The 18,560-nt window shown below is 36.0% G+C and overlaps 2 protein-coding genes and 1 long non-coding RNA gene across 3 annotated transcripts in view; 2 read left to right on the plus strand and 1 right to left on the minus strand.

The window, feature by feature from the left end:
• Window positions 1-9,344, minus strand: part of LOC137248896 (uncharacterized) — a 339,657-nt gene extending 330,313 nt beyond the window's left edge. The window contains exon 1 of the long non-coding RNA XR_010952207.1: window positions 9,049-9,344. This is a non-coding gene — a long non-coding RNA (uncharacterized lncRNA). The remainder of the gene's footprint in view (window positions 1-9,048) is intronic.
• Window positions 1,190-14,215, plus strand: LOC137248888 (uncharacterized). Its single transcript, XM_067779858.1, has 5 exons — window positions 1,190-3,770; window positions 3,926-3,988; window positions 7,917-8,113; window positions 12,295-13,935; window positions 14,062-14,215. The coding sequence occupies exons 1-5, from the start codon at window positions 2,409-2,411 to the stop codon at window positions 14,213-14,215; spliced, it is 3,417 nt and encodes a 1,138-aa protein (XP_067635959.1). The 5' UTR covers window positions 1,190-2,408.
• A 3-nt stretch (window positions 14,216-14,218) lies between these two features.
• Window positions 14,219-18,222, plus strand: LOC137248893 (protein couch potato-like). Its single transcript, XM_067779874.1, has one exon. The coding sequence runs from the start codon at window positions 14,219-14,221 to the stop codon at window positions 15,530-15,532; it is 1,314 nt and encodes a 437-aa protein (XP_067635975.1). The 3' UTR covers window positions 15,533-18,222.
• Window positions 18,223-18,560: the final 338 nt, after the last annotated feature.

The raw sequence follows: 18,560 nt of genomic DNA on the forward strand, positions 1-18,560 counted from the left end.
GAGACACCCCCGCAAAAAATAGTTCTTGTAGACACCTATCTTCCTAATGTCCTATATGTAGGACACCAGCATTTGCTCATTTTTACTACTAACTGATTTTCAATGTATTTAACTACAATTTTACACATTTGAAAACTCATTTATTTCTCTAAATTTTTTTAATAAAAAAACATATTTGTTAAATTTTAACTCACTTTTGAAATCGTATGTTATAATTTTGCATTCTTCAAAATTAGTAATTTTTTGAATAAGACAATGAACACTTCTCTCACACTTGCTAACGCTGTTCTACTGCATGCAAAAATACATTCCCGTTATGTCCTGGCCATCGGGTGCGTGCGTACGTCGACATGAAATTGGTGTCCTACATATAGCACATTAGGGTTATCTGGGTTAAGCCAAATCGCAACTTTTCAAGCTAAACGGAGAAAAAAAGCTAAATATAGCTTGGAAAAAAGAATGAAAGTGGCAACACTGGTGACGCACCGTCCATACATTTGCCTTTCAAATATATGTATAGCGCGCAATAAATACACACAGGTAGGTATAAATTATTCGTTTGGACCAGCGCCTCATATTTCTTGCTTGTTTTGTTGTTGTTTAATACATATTTATTTATTTTTTGGCGTCTGAAGCCAAAGTGCGAGTGAGTAAGCAAGTAAACGAACGCGAGTAAGTAACCGAGCTATTCAATGAGTGTGAGTGTGTGGGTTCGTGTTTTTGGCTTTATACAAAATTCGTGTACTTGCTGTCGCTACTGCGGCGCGCGCTCGTTTCGCCATCTGTACATTTCGTACATGGTGTAGCTGCCATAGCAGCGCATATATAGCCAGTGATAGGTAACGAAATGCAAACGAATTGTTTGAAGCGGGGCCTGCCTATAGCATTTCGCTATACCTTTTTCTTTGCTTGCCATACTTGTTTGTATGTTCGGCTAACTTCGCGTTGTGGTCACAGCTGCTGCTGGCGACGTCAACAGCAATTCATACTAAAAGTGTACTGCTACTACAGTTTTCTTGTTGTTGGTCTTTTGGGTAGTTTTCTTTTTTTTTGTTGTGTTTGCTTTTACAGTCTGGCCTGGCTCATGCCATTTGGTGTAGATTTGTATGTTTGATTGTTTGTATGATGATGACGATGTCGGCAACGTCGACAGACGACGTTGAGGGCAACGACGGTGGGCAGTGGTGGTGGCGGTAGTACTTATTTTCTGTAGCTTTGTGTGCGTTTTGTGTATTGGGGGCTTCAACTTCAGTTCGTAGAATTAATTTTCGTTACGACGATCACACTCGTTTATGTATTGCGAAGACGTGAAGACGTAGCAAATGCCGCGACGCTTGAAAATTTTCGTATACTAAAGTAAAAAACTCACACACGCATAGACAAAGTTAATTGAGGAAAAATCATGATTAGTGAAATAATGAACAAATTTAATCATAAGCCAATATGTAGATACATATTAAAACAAATTTATCTAGTGCAAAATTAAAAAAATGCTTGTTGGGCAACAACAAATCAAACAATATGAGGAAAAATATTCAAAAGTACATACATATTGAGTTGGTTGAGTTCATAGAAAAAATGTGTGACTGAAAGTGGTGTGAAAACTCAAGAGGCCCCTTTACAAATGCAAGGCAATTACAAAGAAGAAGCAGTGAAGAAAAAATTTGGCTATTGCCATAAAAAGTCACTGCTAATATAAAACGGTTATATTGTAGAAAATAGAGTGCATATCAAATAAAGAGCAATTATGCGTTTCGCTGCTGCTGATGTGTAGGTGGGCGAACGGACGAAATTGTGGCCTTGTCGCTGCGCAGCCCCTCCGCAGTGCGTTTGTATAAATGTCGCGTTGTGTGCGGAGAATTGATGCGACAAAAAACGGTTAATCAAAGTGATTTATGCCAGTGAAAAAAGAAAGTGAATACAATAGCAATCAAAAGATAAAAAACCGACAGAGCCACAATAAAAAAAAAAAAACAGAAAGTTGGCAAGCCGACATATTTCATTACATATATACGCGATTTCGAAAATCAACAGTTTACACAAAAAGTGTGTAGCAGTTAGTGAATACCCCTTTAAATATTACAAAGAAAACTGGAAGTAGTAAAATGCAAAAGGCGAAAGGGTGAGGTGACAAAAGTGTATAAAAAAAATTGTGAAAGCACGCAAAAAAGAACAAATCTATTTTCACAGCTGGTAAGGATCGCCTAATCCTTAAAAAAAAAAATTGACGTTTAACGTCAAAGGGTCAGCTAATGGCAAGTCTTGCTCTCATTTGAGAAAAGTGTGAACGCCGTGTTAGTTTAAAGAAAAAAGGAAATAAAAAAAATTGAGCTTCTGCCGCATTTTTTAATGAAAATTTTTACCAAAATTATTTAAATTCAAAAATATATTCTACGATCGACGTCACTATGTCCGCTGACATACAAATTATCAGCGTGATTGGTGCAAATGGCCAACCGTTGCCCATACATGGCAACAGTATCGGTTCAAATTGGAGCGCACCGGTCAAACAGGAACGCGCCGATGAAGCTGAAATCCAAGAGTTGGCCGCCAAAATGCTGGAAACACAAAAGGCCGCCTTAGCTAAACAACAGCAGCAGGCGGCACAGATTGCCAACCGGCAACAACAGGGAGGCGCAAGTGGTGCTATGCCAGTGGGCAATGGCAATAATGGACAAGCGAATATTTTAAACTATTTAACACGTCAACAAAAGCCCAATGGCGCCAATGCGGTTCCGTCGAATGGTAATGGGCGAAGCGTTGCACCAGGTGCACAACAGAACGGTGGTGGTGATGGCGCATCAGCAGATAGGAAAGCGCCATGCGATGAGGAATCACAGAAGGGTCATTTTGGTTGGACGACATTTGGTAAAACCTACATTCCATATATATATCGGCAACAGGAGAAATATTGTTCTGTACGCATGATTGAAATGAAATTGTTGGGCAAATATTTGAATTGTTTGCATCCAGATATTTATTCGAGTTGCACCTGCGTACGAAGCTATTATATAACAGAGGCAGAAGCGCGTCTTCTAATTGAAATCAATATTAAACACTGTGATGCTGAATTTGGACGTGACATTTTCACACAGAAAGATTTGGTTGTACGCCTATCGGATGCGACTAAATTCTATCAGTTCCTAGATATTTGTTACCGTAAACTTATTTCGGGTAGCAAATCACCATCGGAGAAATGCGGTTTTATACGCATCAACAAGGAGTCGGTTGTGCCGTATACGGTGCGTAATAATGAGCAAGTGGTGCCGCTTTTCTATTTTGAAGGCGAAACGGAAAATCTAAAAATGAAGGCGGACTATCTTTCCGGCTGGGATTTAGCATACTTAAAATTCTGCTGCAAGGTACAAGGCATACGAAATGAATTGTTCTCGAGTGAAAATGTGGCAGTTATTTCGCTGACGGATATTAAAAGTTATTTTCCAAATGGCACCGAATTTGAAGATTATTGGCCCAGCAAAGTTGTTGATTCCAATTTACTTATTGGTAATCGTACAAATGCAAACAATTCTGTGAATTGGACGCGCCAACCCACGCAACCACCACCAAAAGTCATGCCACAATCTAATTTGCTACAAAAACAAACTTCGGCAGCACAACAACAGCAACAAATGATGAAACGTGGCAATAACGCATATGCACAACAATCACCTGCGGCCGCTGCAGCAGCGGCTGCAGCCGCAGCTATGCAACAACAACAGCAACCTGGACAACGGATGCTTCCTTCCAATGCGACGATGGCGACTGTGCAGGTGCTTATCAACTACAAAAAACAAAACACACTTTTAACAACGAACCAACAAACTAAAACTAATCAAGCGAAATATTCATTCATATTTTTTCTTTCATATGTTGCGCTTATGGAATTGGTTAATCAAATGATGAATTCGGAATTTCATGCATATAGGCTTTAACAAATAGCTGGATGCAACAGCAGCCTTTAATACATGCACAAATGTTGGCATCACAGGTGAGAATTAACAGCCAACGGCTTTTAGCATAATATATTTAAGACCCAATTAGCGAAATATGTACTTTAGTGATTAGGAAACCTAGTAAATTGCTTAGAACGATACTCTAAGCGCATCCGAAATTGTTTTCTTTACTTACACAACTCAACTGAATACTTTTTATTTATAGTTGCAGTAGATATTTGAAATAGAATCAAACTTCTGATATCGGTCGGCTCTCGAGTTTTATTTAAACAAGGGATTTGAAGTTAATCCAAATCAAGAAATAGGATTACCTACTTTTGTTTAATAAACCTTATTTTACTGTTGATTTACGATTACGGGTTAGAAAGACATACGTTAGTCTGTAACTTCAGAACTGTTTATTTTTTCATATTATTTATTGAAATTATAGTCTTGTGGTCCTAGATTATAAGATCTTTGAGTTCTAAATAAGTTGTTAAAAACATCATAAAGGTAGTGTTCTGTACAATATAATTATATAATAAATTCTTTTAGTAGTTGATATTTTGCCATTGTTTTATCTCACTAGTAGCTCGTATTCTGTTGTTGTAGCGGTAAAGACCCCCGAGTTGATGGTCCTTTGCCTGATATAAATCCGGTAACAAGTATAATTAATGTAGAAGCAAGACCATCTCGAGAACGATTTATTATAGCCACACTGAACTTTCTAGGCCGTCCTTGCCCCCAAATCCCAGTTCCCAGTTCTCACCTGTTAAATATACAGGATTTGCTAAGGGTAGGTGAGGTTAACGATTGGGTGGGCGATGCTATAAATTGAGCAGGCAAAACCCTTGAAAGGGTTGCGCTACACAACCCCTTGAATCTATTTTAGTCGCCAGTTATGGCAGGCGTACTTGCCGCGTGTACATTCTAATCCCCCTAACCTACTGGGGGCTAGTCAAGTGGATTTGTGGTTTTTATGTCGGCTCTGGTAACGAAGATATCAGACAAAATTTTATTCCCGTGCAAACTAAAGTAAGGAAAACAAAATACATCTTTGCTTTGTTCTGGCCTCCGTTTGGATTTGTTCTTATGTTATTCGATGTATTGGTATTTGTGGAATTGTTTTCGTTGCAACTCCCTTATTCTTATTTTTCTAATGCAATTTTTGCAATAAACAAAGTCAATTGATAAAGTTACCCAAAAAGCACACAGTTGATGGATAAGGTACATAAACCTAGCTTTAATTTGATGCATTATTTTGCTTGAGTGAATGCCCCACTGCTTGCCTATGGTTGACCCACATTTGTTGATTTCTTTTTGGTTCTGTTTTTGTATTTGTTGTTTTATAAAATTGTTCGCTTTCTGCTGCCGCAAGCGCGCAAACGCGTTTAATAAAAAAACTGCTGATTGCCGCGCGGCATGTCGTGTTTGTAAGATATATGTAAACTATGAATGGTATTTGTACTAATATATGTAGGTATAATGCTTGGGTGTATTTATTTTCATGACGACACTGCATTAAAATAAATAAATGTAAGGCGCGATACCCTCCGAAGAGGTCTAAGGCCGAGCTTCTCTTCCAATTTCTGTCGTGCTCTTGATTTTCCCTACAAATTGGCCGGACGGGACCTACATGTTGTATGCCGACTCCGAACGGCATCTGCAAGGCAGATGAGTTTTCACTGAGAGCTTTTCATGGCAGAAATCAGGCATGCTTAACGAACGAAACGATATCATTTCGTTACGATAATCAACGCTAATAAACGAAACGAAGTCACTTCGTTTCGTTTATTAACGTTAAGAACGTCAAATTAACGTTAATTTGACGATCTTAACGTTAATAAACGAAACGAAGTGACTTCGAAGTGACTTCGTTTCGTTTATTAGCGTTGATTATCGTAACAAAATGATATCGTTTCGTCCGTTAAGCATGCCTGGCAGAAATACACCCGGAGCGCTTGCCAAACACTGCCGAGGGGCGACCCCGCTTAGAAAAATTTTCTTCTAATTGAAAAACCTTATTTCTAAAATTTTGATGTTGCTTTGTCCGGGGTGTGAACCCAGGGCATACGGTATGGTAGGCGGAGCAAGCTACCATCACACCTCGGTGGCCACATTCTCACTGTAAATATGAGAGTTGTACGATAAGTCAGTGACTTTGAGCCGTCATAAAGTAAGACTTGTATGTTAAATCGTTTGTGTACTATTTAGAGTAATTATCAATTCTAGTTTTATCGTATTTTCTTCAATATACCTATGTGTTCATATTTGCATTTTTAACAACATATTTTTATTTTTCGCATGTGAAAACTTTGTACATAATATAAATATGTATGTATAGTACAACGGCAACAATGGCGGAAAGCTAACGAAATATCGCAGACAAAATCCGAAAAGTAAGGAAATGTACATGGAGGCGCTCAATCATCAGTCACAAATTTCTGTCCAACAATATCCGCCACATATTTACAATCAGAATTCATATATTAACGCCAATCAGATTCAAATGCAACCACAACGATTTCACAGTTACAATAACTTACGTTATTTAAATTGAAAAATGAAAGAACTACCGAATATAAAATTTAAAGCATAATGAACTTGGCACAACTTTGGAACTTTTGTTGTCGAAAACAATATTTTGATTTATTTAATTTATACATGAATTGTCTTATGGATTTAAAAGAAAAGCAATGGAAACAATTTCTATGATCTCGTTTCTAATTCGATTCGACCCGATTTGTTCTTTGGGAAAATAAAACCATGCCTTATCATATGCTTGCTATGTACATCTTTCAATCGTGATAGTAATTTAAAGAACAAAATACGCTTTATATGGATATTTAAAAATTTAATAGACATGCATACATATGCAAATATATACATAGATATATACACATTTCTGTATGATAAAAATTACTTCATTCAAAACCAATTTCTCTCTAACCACAACGGATATGTTGTGCTTAAACTTTTCAGTTACTTCAAACCACGTACCAATTATTCTCAACCAAAGATGCAAATATACGTAAAAATGAAAATTTTATGTTATTAACAATTTTTTTTATATTGTTCGAAGTACAGATTAAGTATACAATAAAAATTATTAAGTAACAACCGAACATCTATTATTGATGCCGCGTAAATAACTATCGATGACTATAGAAACACTAAATTTGTATCAAAAAAGGTTATTGAACTATTTAAGTTATACTCGAGCAAAGTTTGTATTTTCTAAATCAAAGCGAAACACAAATAAGAATACTGACTGGTCATGGCCGAAGGCAAAGATAACAAAGCGGTAGTTCTCTAACAATAATTAGTTTTCATTCATACATATGCATATGTGTACATAACACAACTAACCCTATAAGACACTGATTTTAATAATTTTATTTTATGATTTTCATAAAGTTTTTCTTTTGGTTTGAATTAATGAAGCAAAAAGCATATTTAATGTTGAGTTTGTGGAATTGTTTCTGTTATTGAGACATCTCTGCTACTACTGTTGTTGTAATGGTAAAAACAATTGCCGATTGCCCCACTTCGTGATTTCCGCTCCTTCTAATTGGTCCATTAGCACAGAAGTTTTTTCTAGTTGGGTGGGACTGGATTTTTTGTCTACTTCTTTGGCAGCAGTATCATCCAACCGTCTTGATTTTTTCCTCATTCTATTGTTTCAACAGCGCACACTATTACAAGGCGTTTGTTAGCTAAGGCTTTGGTTTATGCGTCAGCGATATAGCTCAGAGTTCATCTAACATCAGGTCCTGAATTGTTTTTATTGTTATACCAGTGGAATACTGGATGGCAGACGTCAAATATAAATCTGCACACTTTGTTTTCATAGAGCAGATAGACTTTAGAATTATTTTCAATTATAATATGTAAATAGCACAATTATTTTTCATATTTTGGACATTCCTTTTTCGTTTATACCACTTAAATTTTTTATATATATTTTTCATTGCATACTTTCAGGCTCAACAACCACATCCCAATTCACGTACCGGTCAATATCAACGTAGTCCTATGGAGAACATTTTACTCGGCAATCGGCCGACTTATGCCACTTACAATAATCCAGCGATTTCAATGCAACCTGTAAATAGTCACAATCAAGCGAATGCACCACCGCCTTTGGTGCGTTCTGGCGCTGGCCAAAACGCCAACCATATGTGAGTATGAATAGTTATTATTTCTTTAATGAATGATGTAAACTTCAAACTTTTCACTCAGCTTGCACATTTTTATTTTGCTTCCAAAAAAAAAATCTGTTTTTTAAAGAAGTGTTTACAAAAGAATGTGTTTTTCAAATTTAGTTGTAATTTATGCGTTAATTGATTACGTTGAAAGTTAATTTAAAAAGTTTATGTACATATTTCTTTTTCTATTGGTGCATACTCTGTATACCACTTTGCCAAATAATTTTTTGCATATGTATGCGCTACCTACACACACAATTGTATATATTTTTCGCTTTATTTTGCCGATATAAACAGTTTCCTTTGTAAGGATTAATTTTAAATTTTATATGTTTTATTGCAAAAAAACAGATCGGTGGTTGTGCACGCATTTAATTTTGTAACTTTTCACAAATCAAAATTTGTTTACCTCCCCTCCCTTTATAATATTGGGTTTTTGTTGTTGCTGTTGTAGTTTACTGAACGTTTTGTATACATAAAAATTTCGGAAATCAGTGGTTTTTTGCAAATGCGTAATGTTTATTTATTACTTTTTTATGAGGATTCAACTAAGTGTTAAACTTTCAATTTTCTAGTTTTCAGTGCCACTTATTATATCAGCTTAATGCGTAATATATATATATATATGTATGTATGTTCCATTATACCTTGTTTTAATAAAGTATTTGCAGTAGCAAGTATTTTTGACCGTTTTTGCAAGTTTTCAATACATTTAGGGCTGTGAAATTAAACATATTAATAACCTCTGGCCCAAAGACATGTTTCCCTTTCTTCTTTTTATATTAACTATAGTAGCGCCAAGCAGCCACTAAAAACTAAAATTTTACAGTTTTGCATAGAATTTTTTTTAATGAGGATTCAATTAAGTGTTAGAAGTTGTAAGTTTTGTAATTTTCAGTGCCACTTACCAGTTTAACGCGAATTATGTATGTTCCAATAAACCACCTTGTTTTTATTAAAGTAATAACCTCCGGTTAAAAGGCATTCCTCCTTTTCCGGGCAAGTGTTTTTGTACGCACATTTCCGTTTCATTATAAGATTATGCTTTTTATATTAATTCAAAGTAGCGCTTAGCAGCCACTATTAAAACAAACTTTATTACTCATTTATTTCACAAAATAATAGCAATTTTATCACTTAAAACTAGAATAATACCGTTTTTCCAAAAAATTTAGCACTAATGCACTGAAATGGCGTCGATGGTGCTGACAAATTTCAAACGTGATGGTAGTTTACTAGTAATCGATAATTTATTGCGGTGAAGGAAATTAAAATCGATAACTGTAATACCAAACTTGCTTAAAAGCTGCAAAGTCGGTGAATGTGAAAATTTGTGCTGTTAATTTGAATTAGAACTATCATGAGAGCTGCACATATGTTTGTTAAAGTGATTGTTGGTGTTAAGCCGGAGTCATTGGTGCCGTATGTCGTATCGCTGTATCCGTATCCCTAACGTAATCAGCTGTTTATCGTTACGACGGTAAACCAAAACCCAATTGGTTGGCTACGATACGGTTACGACCTTAGCGGCACCAATAATCGATTGCATTGATTCTCTCTCATAAGGTTGGTCGAATCAGCTGTTAAAAGGTTACCGATACGGTTACCGATAAAGCACCAATGTCTCCAGCTTAAGCCAAGGCGAATTCAATAAGGTGGTGTTATCCCAACAGCTTTTGCTTCTTCTTGATTATTTTCCATACAACGCCTGGTACTGCAATATGTCAGTTAATCGAAATCAATGAAAATTTTCTTTTGACTTGGCGATTTGGTTGAATTCGCTTTGTGCTTGGTGTTAGTACTGCTTGAGGTAGAGAGTAACGGGTTTATAAGCTGCTGTAATGGAATGAATTCGATACAAGGATTATTAGATTGAGACAATTTGCTTGCAGCATGGGTGTAATCGGTTATTTGTCACTACTTTTTTTGTGAATATTGATATTGGGTGCATTTGATCGATGGCCGACCTGTTGTTTACTAGTATCCAAGGTGAATCCATACCAGGTGGTGGTAAAGCGAATTCAACCAATTCGCCGTACAGAAAAATGTTAAGTCAAAAGAAAATTTTCATTGATTTCTATTAACTGACGTGTTGCAGTACAAGGCTTTGTATGGAAAATTAACAAGAAGAAGCAATCAGCTTTTGGGATAACACCACCTCTACTGAATTTGCCTTGCTAGTATCTATTCCTGTATTTTTGCACATTTCGGCAATACACAGTCAAAACTCGTAAGCTGTTCAGATTTTAAATTTGATTCTTGGAATAGATTCTCTAATGTGGGTATTCAATTTTCCTAGTGTGGGTATTAAACAAATGCCATCATCCGGTGGCAAAGAGCCTGAGCCAGATAAATAATTTTGCATGTAAATGCAACAACAACGATTTGAGCCAGATAAATCCAGACAGAAGTCTGGTTCAATTTGTGAGCCAGATAATCTGTTAATTACTTGTCTTTAGTTTGGCAACGCTGCCTTTAATAAACCTACTTTTTCAAAAATAGATGCCGCTGCTTAGCCTTTCGCCGTATGAGTTAAATGAAAAACAGCGGCGACATCTGCCCATCACATTTCACGTGTGCGAAAATATCACATCTGCTTCTCAAGCCTCTCAATGATCCAGAGTATTCCCTTGAGAATTGAGCGTGAGCCGAAGCTGTAAAACTCACTGGATGGCGGCAAAAGTTTTAGCTTAGCTGTCTCGGGTTAAGGTTGCCACCTTATTTAAAACTCGAAAAAGGGATATCAAAAATGTATTTTGTAATAGAAGGTATTTTGTAAGGAAAAAGGGATGTCAAAAAGAATGTATTTTGTAATAGAAGGTATAGGATTAATTAAGTGGTTTTTTTTGAAACTTATAAATTAGTTATATTGCCGTATATTAGAATAGAGCCGCAACCATCCTTTTAAAATTTAAAAGTATTGAAAATTTCAGTAAAATAAAATTTGTTTGTGAAAGTCTTAAGCTAGTCATATTTTATTGTTGATATCATCCTATTTAAGTTTGACTGTAATGAGGACTTGGAAGAAAAAGTTACAAGCTTTTAATTTCTGCGAAATAAATAACAATGTAAATAAATTGTTTGCATAATTTTAATAAATAATCGAGTAACTAAATAATAATTGGCTAGACGGTATTTCTTAAAAAGTATTGGAATTTAAGAGGAAGGGAAGAATTTATATGCGTGCATTTATGTAGAACTATTACCGGATTTACAAACAAACATTTGTCGCGTTAAAGCGGTGAAGATCCATTTTTATCCTATAGCTAAAAGGCTTAAATTTTGTAAGCGCTTTTTAAGGATAATTTTTTTCTTTTCTTATAACTTAAAAGTCTGGACGATTTGATTTTTTGAACAATTCTTTAATCAATTGCTTGCAGTTTCCCAAAACAAAATAACAAGTAAAAAAGAACAAGCTAATTATAATTAGAATTTGAAATTATGATTTTTTTTTGTAATAATTTTTGGCATTTTTTTTTAATTTTTATATTAAATGAAAAAAAAAAGAAATGAAAACATAACAAAAACTACATTTGAAAAACAGAATTTTTTGGAACAAAAATATTTATAATATCCCTATACCTTTGAAATTTTATTATTTTTATTATAAACAAACGAAACTACTCTATATCTCTTACCCTACTTCATCGATTCACTCAAATCGCTTACTCTCACTCTCTTACCACTGGCTCTTTTATATTGAAACTCTAATAAAATTTTCAATATTATTGAAAAAGATATTTTACCCTAGATACATTATATATAATGCGTGTACAAATACAACGAAATTAGCGTCTAGTAATGAATGACGAATGAAACTGATTCGTTTTAACGTAAATTGCGTAAAAATAAATACAATACTAAAGAAAATTTACAATAATGTAAATAACATACAAATTTAAAAAAAAATTACATGTAAACACAATTAGCTTAAAATTTAACTTAATTGTGCACATTGAAAAAATTTTTAAAAGCGTTTAAAACAATTGCAATTAAATTTGAAAACATACAAATTTGTAAATAAGATTAGCAATAAAAAGTATTTTGTAAAAAAAAAAATACTTAAATTAAAAAAAAAATCTTAAAAAAGAATAGTAACGCAACGCATCATTCACGTGAATCTCACAAAAATATTCTATATATAATGTTTCTAGGTCAAATGTCGAGCACACTATGCTGCAACAACAAACACAACTACAACAACGACACTCCTCAAATTCCTCCTCCTCTGCCAACCCCTCGAGTCATAATTCCTCACGTTCCTCTCCCACTACCCATTTAACTACCACTCATGCCTCCAAACAGTCTGCGCATAATACCCTTTCTCATGTCGGCTCTTCAAGTACTCTTAATCCATTTAATTATAATTTTCCTTCCACTACGGCGGATGTAGCCTTTTGGAACCAACTGACCCCCGCCCAACGTTTATTGCTTACACAGCAAGTCAAAAGTAACGGCACTGTAGCGGGTGCTACTGCTTCGAGCGGTGCACGTTCTAGCAGTGCAATTACCCAACCAAGCAAGCCTCCAAACTTTCCCATTTTCCCTTCATTGCCATTAGACACTGATCTGAAAACTATGCTCGACTATAATCCACATAAGCATAGCAATAAGAGCAGCAATTCGTCCACCACAAGTAGTTCAGCCATTGGGCAATTTACGAAACCATCGGTGCCTCCATTAATACCTGTGATAACTTCGTCTGATAATATGTCCAGCAAGCGTAGTACAACGCGTCACTCGTCCAACGCGTCTTCGACTATACCACTGAATTCAGCAGCATCTTTGGAAGATTTTGAAAAGAAATTTAAGATGACTGATGAAATGAAGGCGGTAGTGCAGAAAGTACTCTCCAATCCCGATTTATCAACATTCATACAGACGAATTCATCACAAAATTTTGTTCCTTTTATGTCACCGCCCATTTCGCCGGCGCCCTCACTTTCCATTGTCCCAAACCCCAATGTAACCATAACACCACACATACCATCCCAATATGCACATTCCACGCCCCCATCATCTTCGGGTGGTAATAGCAGCAGTGGACGTCAGAAGAGTGTTATTTGTTCAACTAATTCGGCTCTTAACGTGCCTCCCTCACCCTCTACCTCAAACTCAACGGCAACGCCGTCGCCATCACCTACGCGCACGCATGGTTCGTCCAGCGGTCCGAGCAAAAGTGGTAGTCACTACTCCTCCCAACACTATAATAGTCTCCAAAATCAACATTCCTCCCATCACCACCATAATAGTCACAACCAACAACAAAACCATCACCAGAATACCCCTCCAATGGAAGTAATCGATTTGTCTTCCCCCCGAAGGTCGGTGCAAGCTGCTTCTGCTTATCTGCAACAACAACAAGAGGTGCATAATGCGGCTGTTGCAGCTGTACAACAGCAACAGCGTTTAGCCGCCGCTGCTCAACATCATGCACAACAAAATGGACGCAACTCTGGTAGCTCATCAGCGAATGCGAACTCAGCCAGCATGCACTTGCAACGTCATGCAGCAATGGCCGCTGCTGCAGCCGCGAATAATGCGCAACGTTTATCAATTATACCGGAGATGCAACAGTACGAGCGGACGGCTACCAACATGGGTCAGCCTTATAAGGTGCAAAAAGTGTATGTGGATAATCGTTTGGTGCCGTGCATCAATATGAAGGCGTTCAACGACTCCGATCAGCTGATGACGCTTACCGATTTTCAAAAGAACTTCTTCCCACATGAGTCGCTGGAGAATTGTAAGGTGCTGATCGAGACGCTGGGCGTAGAGCTGTATAAGGGAAATCGGTGAGTGGTTTCTAATTTAAAAAAAATGATATAACACAACCTACACATTCATGCACTCCAATCAGTGTGGCAAAAAGGGGGCAAAATATTAATTTATCGTTTTTTTTTTTTTTTCATTTCATACAGACGACAAATGCAGGTGCTGATGGAAAACGATCGAAGTCACAATGACAACATACCTTTAGTGCAGGTCCGTGACGTCATGAAATATATGAAACAGCTCCTATTTATGACTCGAAATCAGGAGCAGCCGCCTTCCAAACGGACACGTATAAGCTAGGAAATGGGTTGGGGAGCACAACATATACAACAACAACAATCACAACAACAAGCTCAACAACAACAACAGCAAGCTCAACAACAACAACAGCAAGCTCAACAACAACTTGAGAAACATCAATTGAAACATAAATCATCTTCAGCGACTACATCGTCATCGTCTTCATCAAATTCGTCAACCGCCAATAGTTTATTAGCACAGCAACAACAACAACAACAACTGCACCACGAAAACCTAGCAGCAGCAATGCATGCGCCACCACACCCGCATACACATCCACATTCACTCGATATGTTGTACTCCCATAGCCGTCAACAACAGCAACAACAACAACTCCATCAGTATCACCAACAAGTCCAGCAGCAACAACAACTTCAACAGCATTACCAACAGAGTAACGCCGGTAATAACAACAGCAGCAGCAATAGCAATAACGGCGGTAATGGACACATCTCAAAAATCCCCACAGGTAGCTCATTGTCCGCAAAGAGCAGTAGCAGCGCCACCAATAGCCATAACAGCAGCAGCTCATCGCGTCATTCAGCAGCCGGTATCAACGTAGCAGCACAGCAATTTGCGGCAGCAGCTGCTGCCGAAAGCGCTGCCGCTTATAACTTTTTATGTGGCTCTGCAGCAGCAGCTGCCGCAGCCGCCGCTACTATGCTGAGTCCACCACTAAGCGCAAATTCAACACTAGCCGCCGTCAATCCGTTCGCAAATCCTTTTGATTGGCTGGGGGCAAGCAGCGCTACAGGGGCAGCAACTGCACACGCAGACAAACAAGCACGCGCAGCTGCAGCAGAGAAACAGGCACGCGCGGCCGATGCTAGTCGTTACCACAATCGCGCAGCTCTGCAACAACAGCAACAAAGCAATTCCAGAGCCGCAACGCCATCGTCGTCTTCAGCGGCAGCGGCTGCAAACGATTTCATGTCGCTGTTCAGTGCTGCAGCTGCAGCAGCAGCAGCTGGTGAGCATGCCAACTCATATCGTAGCTCTTCAAATGCCTCAGCGGCTTCAGTCGCAAGCTCGGCTTCTTCTAATGCCAACGCAGCGGCAAACAATGCACACAAATCAAGTGCCGCGGCAGCAGCATCATCAGCGGCTTCAGCAGCATCACATGCATCATCGTTGTTCTCGCCACCATCAGCGGCGGCTAGTAATGCATATCATTTGCAAGCGCCTAATGCGGCAGTGGCGGCAGCAGCTGCAGCAGCCGGTACGCATGGATTGCCATCACCAACAATTTACCCACCGACCCCACCACCTTCTGCGCCATGGATACATCCATGGTATGCGGGCGGCGAGACTTTTTGAGAGCGACTTGAACGCGCAAGCTAAACATGGATAGTGGGCAAAGAGTGCGAAAAGGTGGACGAAAAAAGTATGAGACGAAATCAAATTTCAGAGCTAGTGTTGTGTTGTTTTTTTCATTGTTGTTATTAATTTTTTATTTTACCAAAAAGGAGCTTGTTTCGTACAGTGGGCATAAATGCCAATGTATTATGTTGTGTTTTGTACATTTTTTAATTTTGCATAACCAGTGCATATATTCTCTTCATATTGAAAGTGATGTATGCTTAAGTTAAATTTATAAAATTTTTTTTTGTTTTATTTTTTGTAATTTTTTTTTAACAAAATTTCATCCAAAGAAAAAAAGTGCGTTTTTTAAGTTATTCTCAATCCACATAATTGAGTTGAATTTAAGAAAATATGCAAATACGATTAAAAATGTACATCTCCCCAAAAACCCATTTCAACACAAAAAAAGATTTAAATTAGAATGAACATAAAATACAAAAAAGAACTGAATGTAAATTTAGCATACAGGAAAATGTATATCTTAAATACATATTCTTAACTGTCTGAGCCATAAAATTGTATTGCTTTTATTATGGTAAAAGGGTATATGAACTTTCGAAAAATATTCGTAGAATAGTTGGAAAAGGAGACGTTAACGAATTCAATAACAAAATTTAATTAAAATCCAAAAGTTACACTATAGTTACGTTAGTACAACTGTGTAAATAAAAAGCATAGCAATAATATAGAAAATCTAGGTTATAACATAAGTAAGTCAAATTGCCGCACCGTGGGATATTTTGTAGCAATTTGTGCAATGAAAATAATAGGTTATCAAATATCATTTTAAATTCCATATATTTGTAGAACAAACTAATATTGTTAAAATTGAAAATTTGTTTAAAAAAATACACTTGCTTTTCTCGATAATGAAATAGATATTAAAAGTTTTCGACCTTCTAGATTTTGAATTAGTAATAAAATCAAAATTCTAAAAAACTTGTTTGGAATTTCTAAAAATGTTTTGAATAATTTTTTGTGTACTAGCAATAATGTGAACTCCGAAATCATATTTGTTTCACTGTTCTAGCTCGTTGCAGAAATCCAATTTTAGCACAAATTAAGACAAAATTCCACACTGTAGGCAAAAATAAATGAATAAACGTAGGCAAGCTTAGCCACCATATTATTAGATAGATTTCATTCCCTCAAACTCACATACATACATACATACATACTTAAATCAGAAATCAAATTTCTATAGGTTTATATAAAATAAAAATATCCGTTTAAAAACGTCTTATGCGTTTGAATTGTTTTCGAAAATCGAAATTAATGAAAATGTTTTAAACCAATAATGCTATGTAGTGTCACTTTCTACATAAACACGACTGAGGAATAAAGAAAAAATGCATATAATAACAGTTTCTAAAATAATTTATATAAACATTTTATTCCACTTCTCAATTAAATTTAATTTAGTTTTAAAAATAACTGGCGAAAATGTTATTTTTATATAAAATTATTAACAAATTAAATACAAAATATTTGCTATGTTCTTTTGTTCGATCGACAAAAACTTCGTTTTTGGTAGCTTCGGGTAAATGCGGGACGCCGTAAGACCACTCCTATTCCTAGGCCAAAAAAAGAAATCCTCCAAATATAAAACACATTTTTGATAAAACTACTGCATAACAACAAAAAAAAAACCGGGTTTGTGGCTATGTGTCGCCGAATCATGTTCTGTACAATAGTCATATACAAGGCGAATTCAGTACCAGGTGTTGTTATCCCAACATCTGATTACTTCTTCTTGATTATTTTCCATACAACGCCTGGTACTTTAATATGTCAGTTAATCGAAATCAAGGAAAATTTTCTTTTGACTTGACATTCTTCTGCGCGGCGAATTGGTTGAATTCGCTTTGCCACCACCTGGTATGGATTCGCCTTGAGTCATATATGTAATACTTCTAAATTGCTATTACAGGCAGCTTACAAACATCAAAGTGCCGATATATTGGGGTTGAAATGTTTTTCTAAGTAAATTTTTTTTTTTTTAACTTATATTAGAATCACAAAAATTGTGTAGGTCGACCTCATTTGATTATGATCCAAAAACTTATTGCGAGCATACTGCTATAGTATAAAGGATTATAACATATATGACATTAGTGCTATTGTATTTATAAACTTTTTCAAGTCGTTTAATCCGTTTTATGGATTAAATTTAAGTTAATGATATGTTTGTATTTAATTTTTAATTTGCAAAAGTAAAATAAATAAAATACGTTACACATAAGAAACCATACAAGTATTCGTTTTCAAGTGTAAATTTGTATATCTCTGGTTCTCCTTATTAGTTAGTGAACAAAAAATATCTGTAAGAGTTTTTTCTAATTTCTTATTAAAGTCGGTTTACTCATGGCATACTATGTCTATAGCATAAATGTGAATTTAGTTATTTCTTTTTCTTTGTTCGTAAATAAAAATTTACTTTAATACTATTTTTCGTTAAAACAATTTAGAAAAATGAAAATCAAAGACTAGAATTACTAACGCTAGCTTAAGTATTTAATTAAAAAATATTTAGAGTTATACGCTAAACAAAAATAAATTATAACAAAATACATAAATGTAAATTATATTTACTTAAAACAATGAATAACAACAATAAATCGACAAATTGTAAATACATGCGTACATATGTTGAAATAAAAAAAAAATGTATTTTACTTAAATTTTCCAGGTAAGTTTCTTGAATCATGGCTCTAAAAGCCTTCCGCGATTTACAACCAGATTGACTGAATTTTGTGTGTGTTAGTGCAGTCGGGTGGCTTCGTGACACACGTATTTGTTGTCGGCTACACGTTGATGAAAATCAAAAATTTTTGATTTTTTCATTTGACGCTAGCTTATTTGATAGTCGCGGGGTGTGATTGACAAAACGCAGTGTTGTATTTAGTTTGCGTCGACATTCAAAATGAACAAGTGCGCGGAAGAACAGCAATTCATATTAAAATTTATTGAAAATTATCAATGT

The sequence above is a fragment of the Eurosta solidaginis genome, chromosome 4 (assembly GCF_040869045.1).
Source record: "Eurosta solidaginis isolate ZX-2024a chromosome 4, ASM4086904v1, whole genome shotgun sequence".
NCBI classification, from domain to species: domain Eukaryota; kingdom Metazoa; phylum Arthropoda; class Insecta; order Diptera; family Tephritidae; genus Eurosta; species Eurosta solidaginis.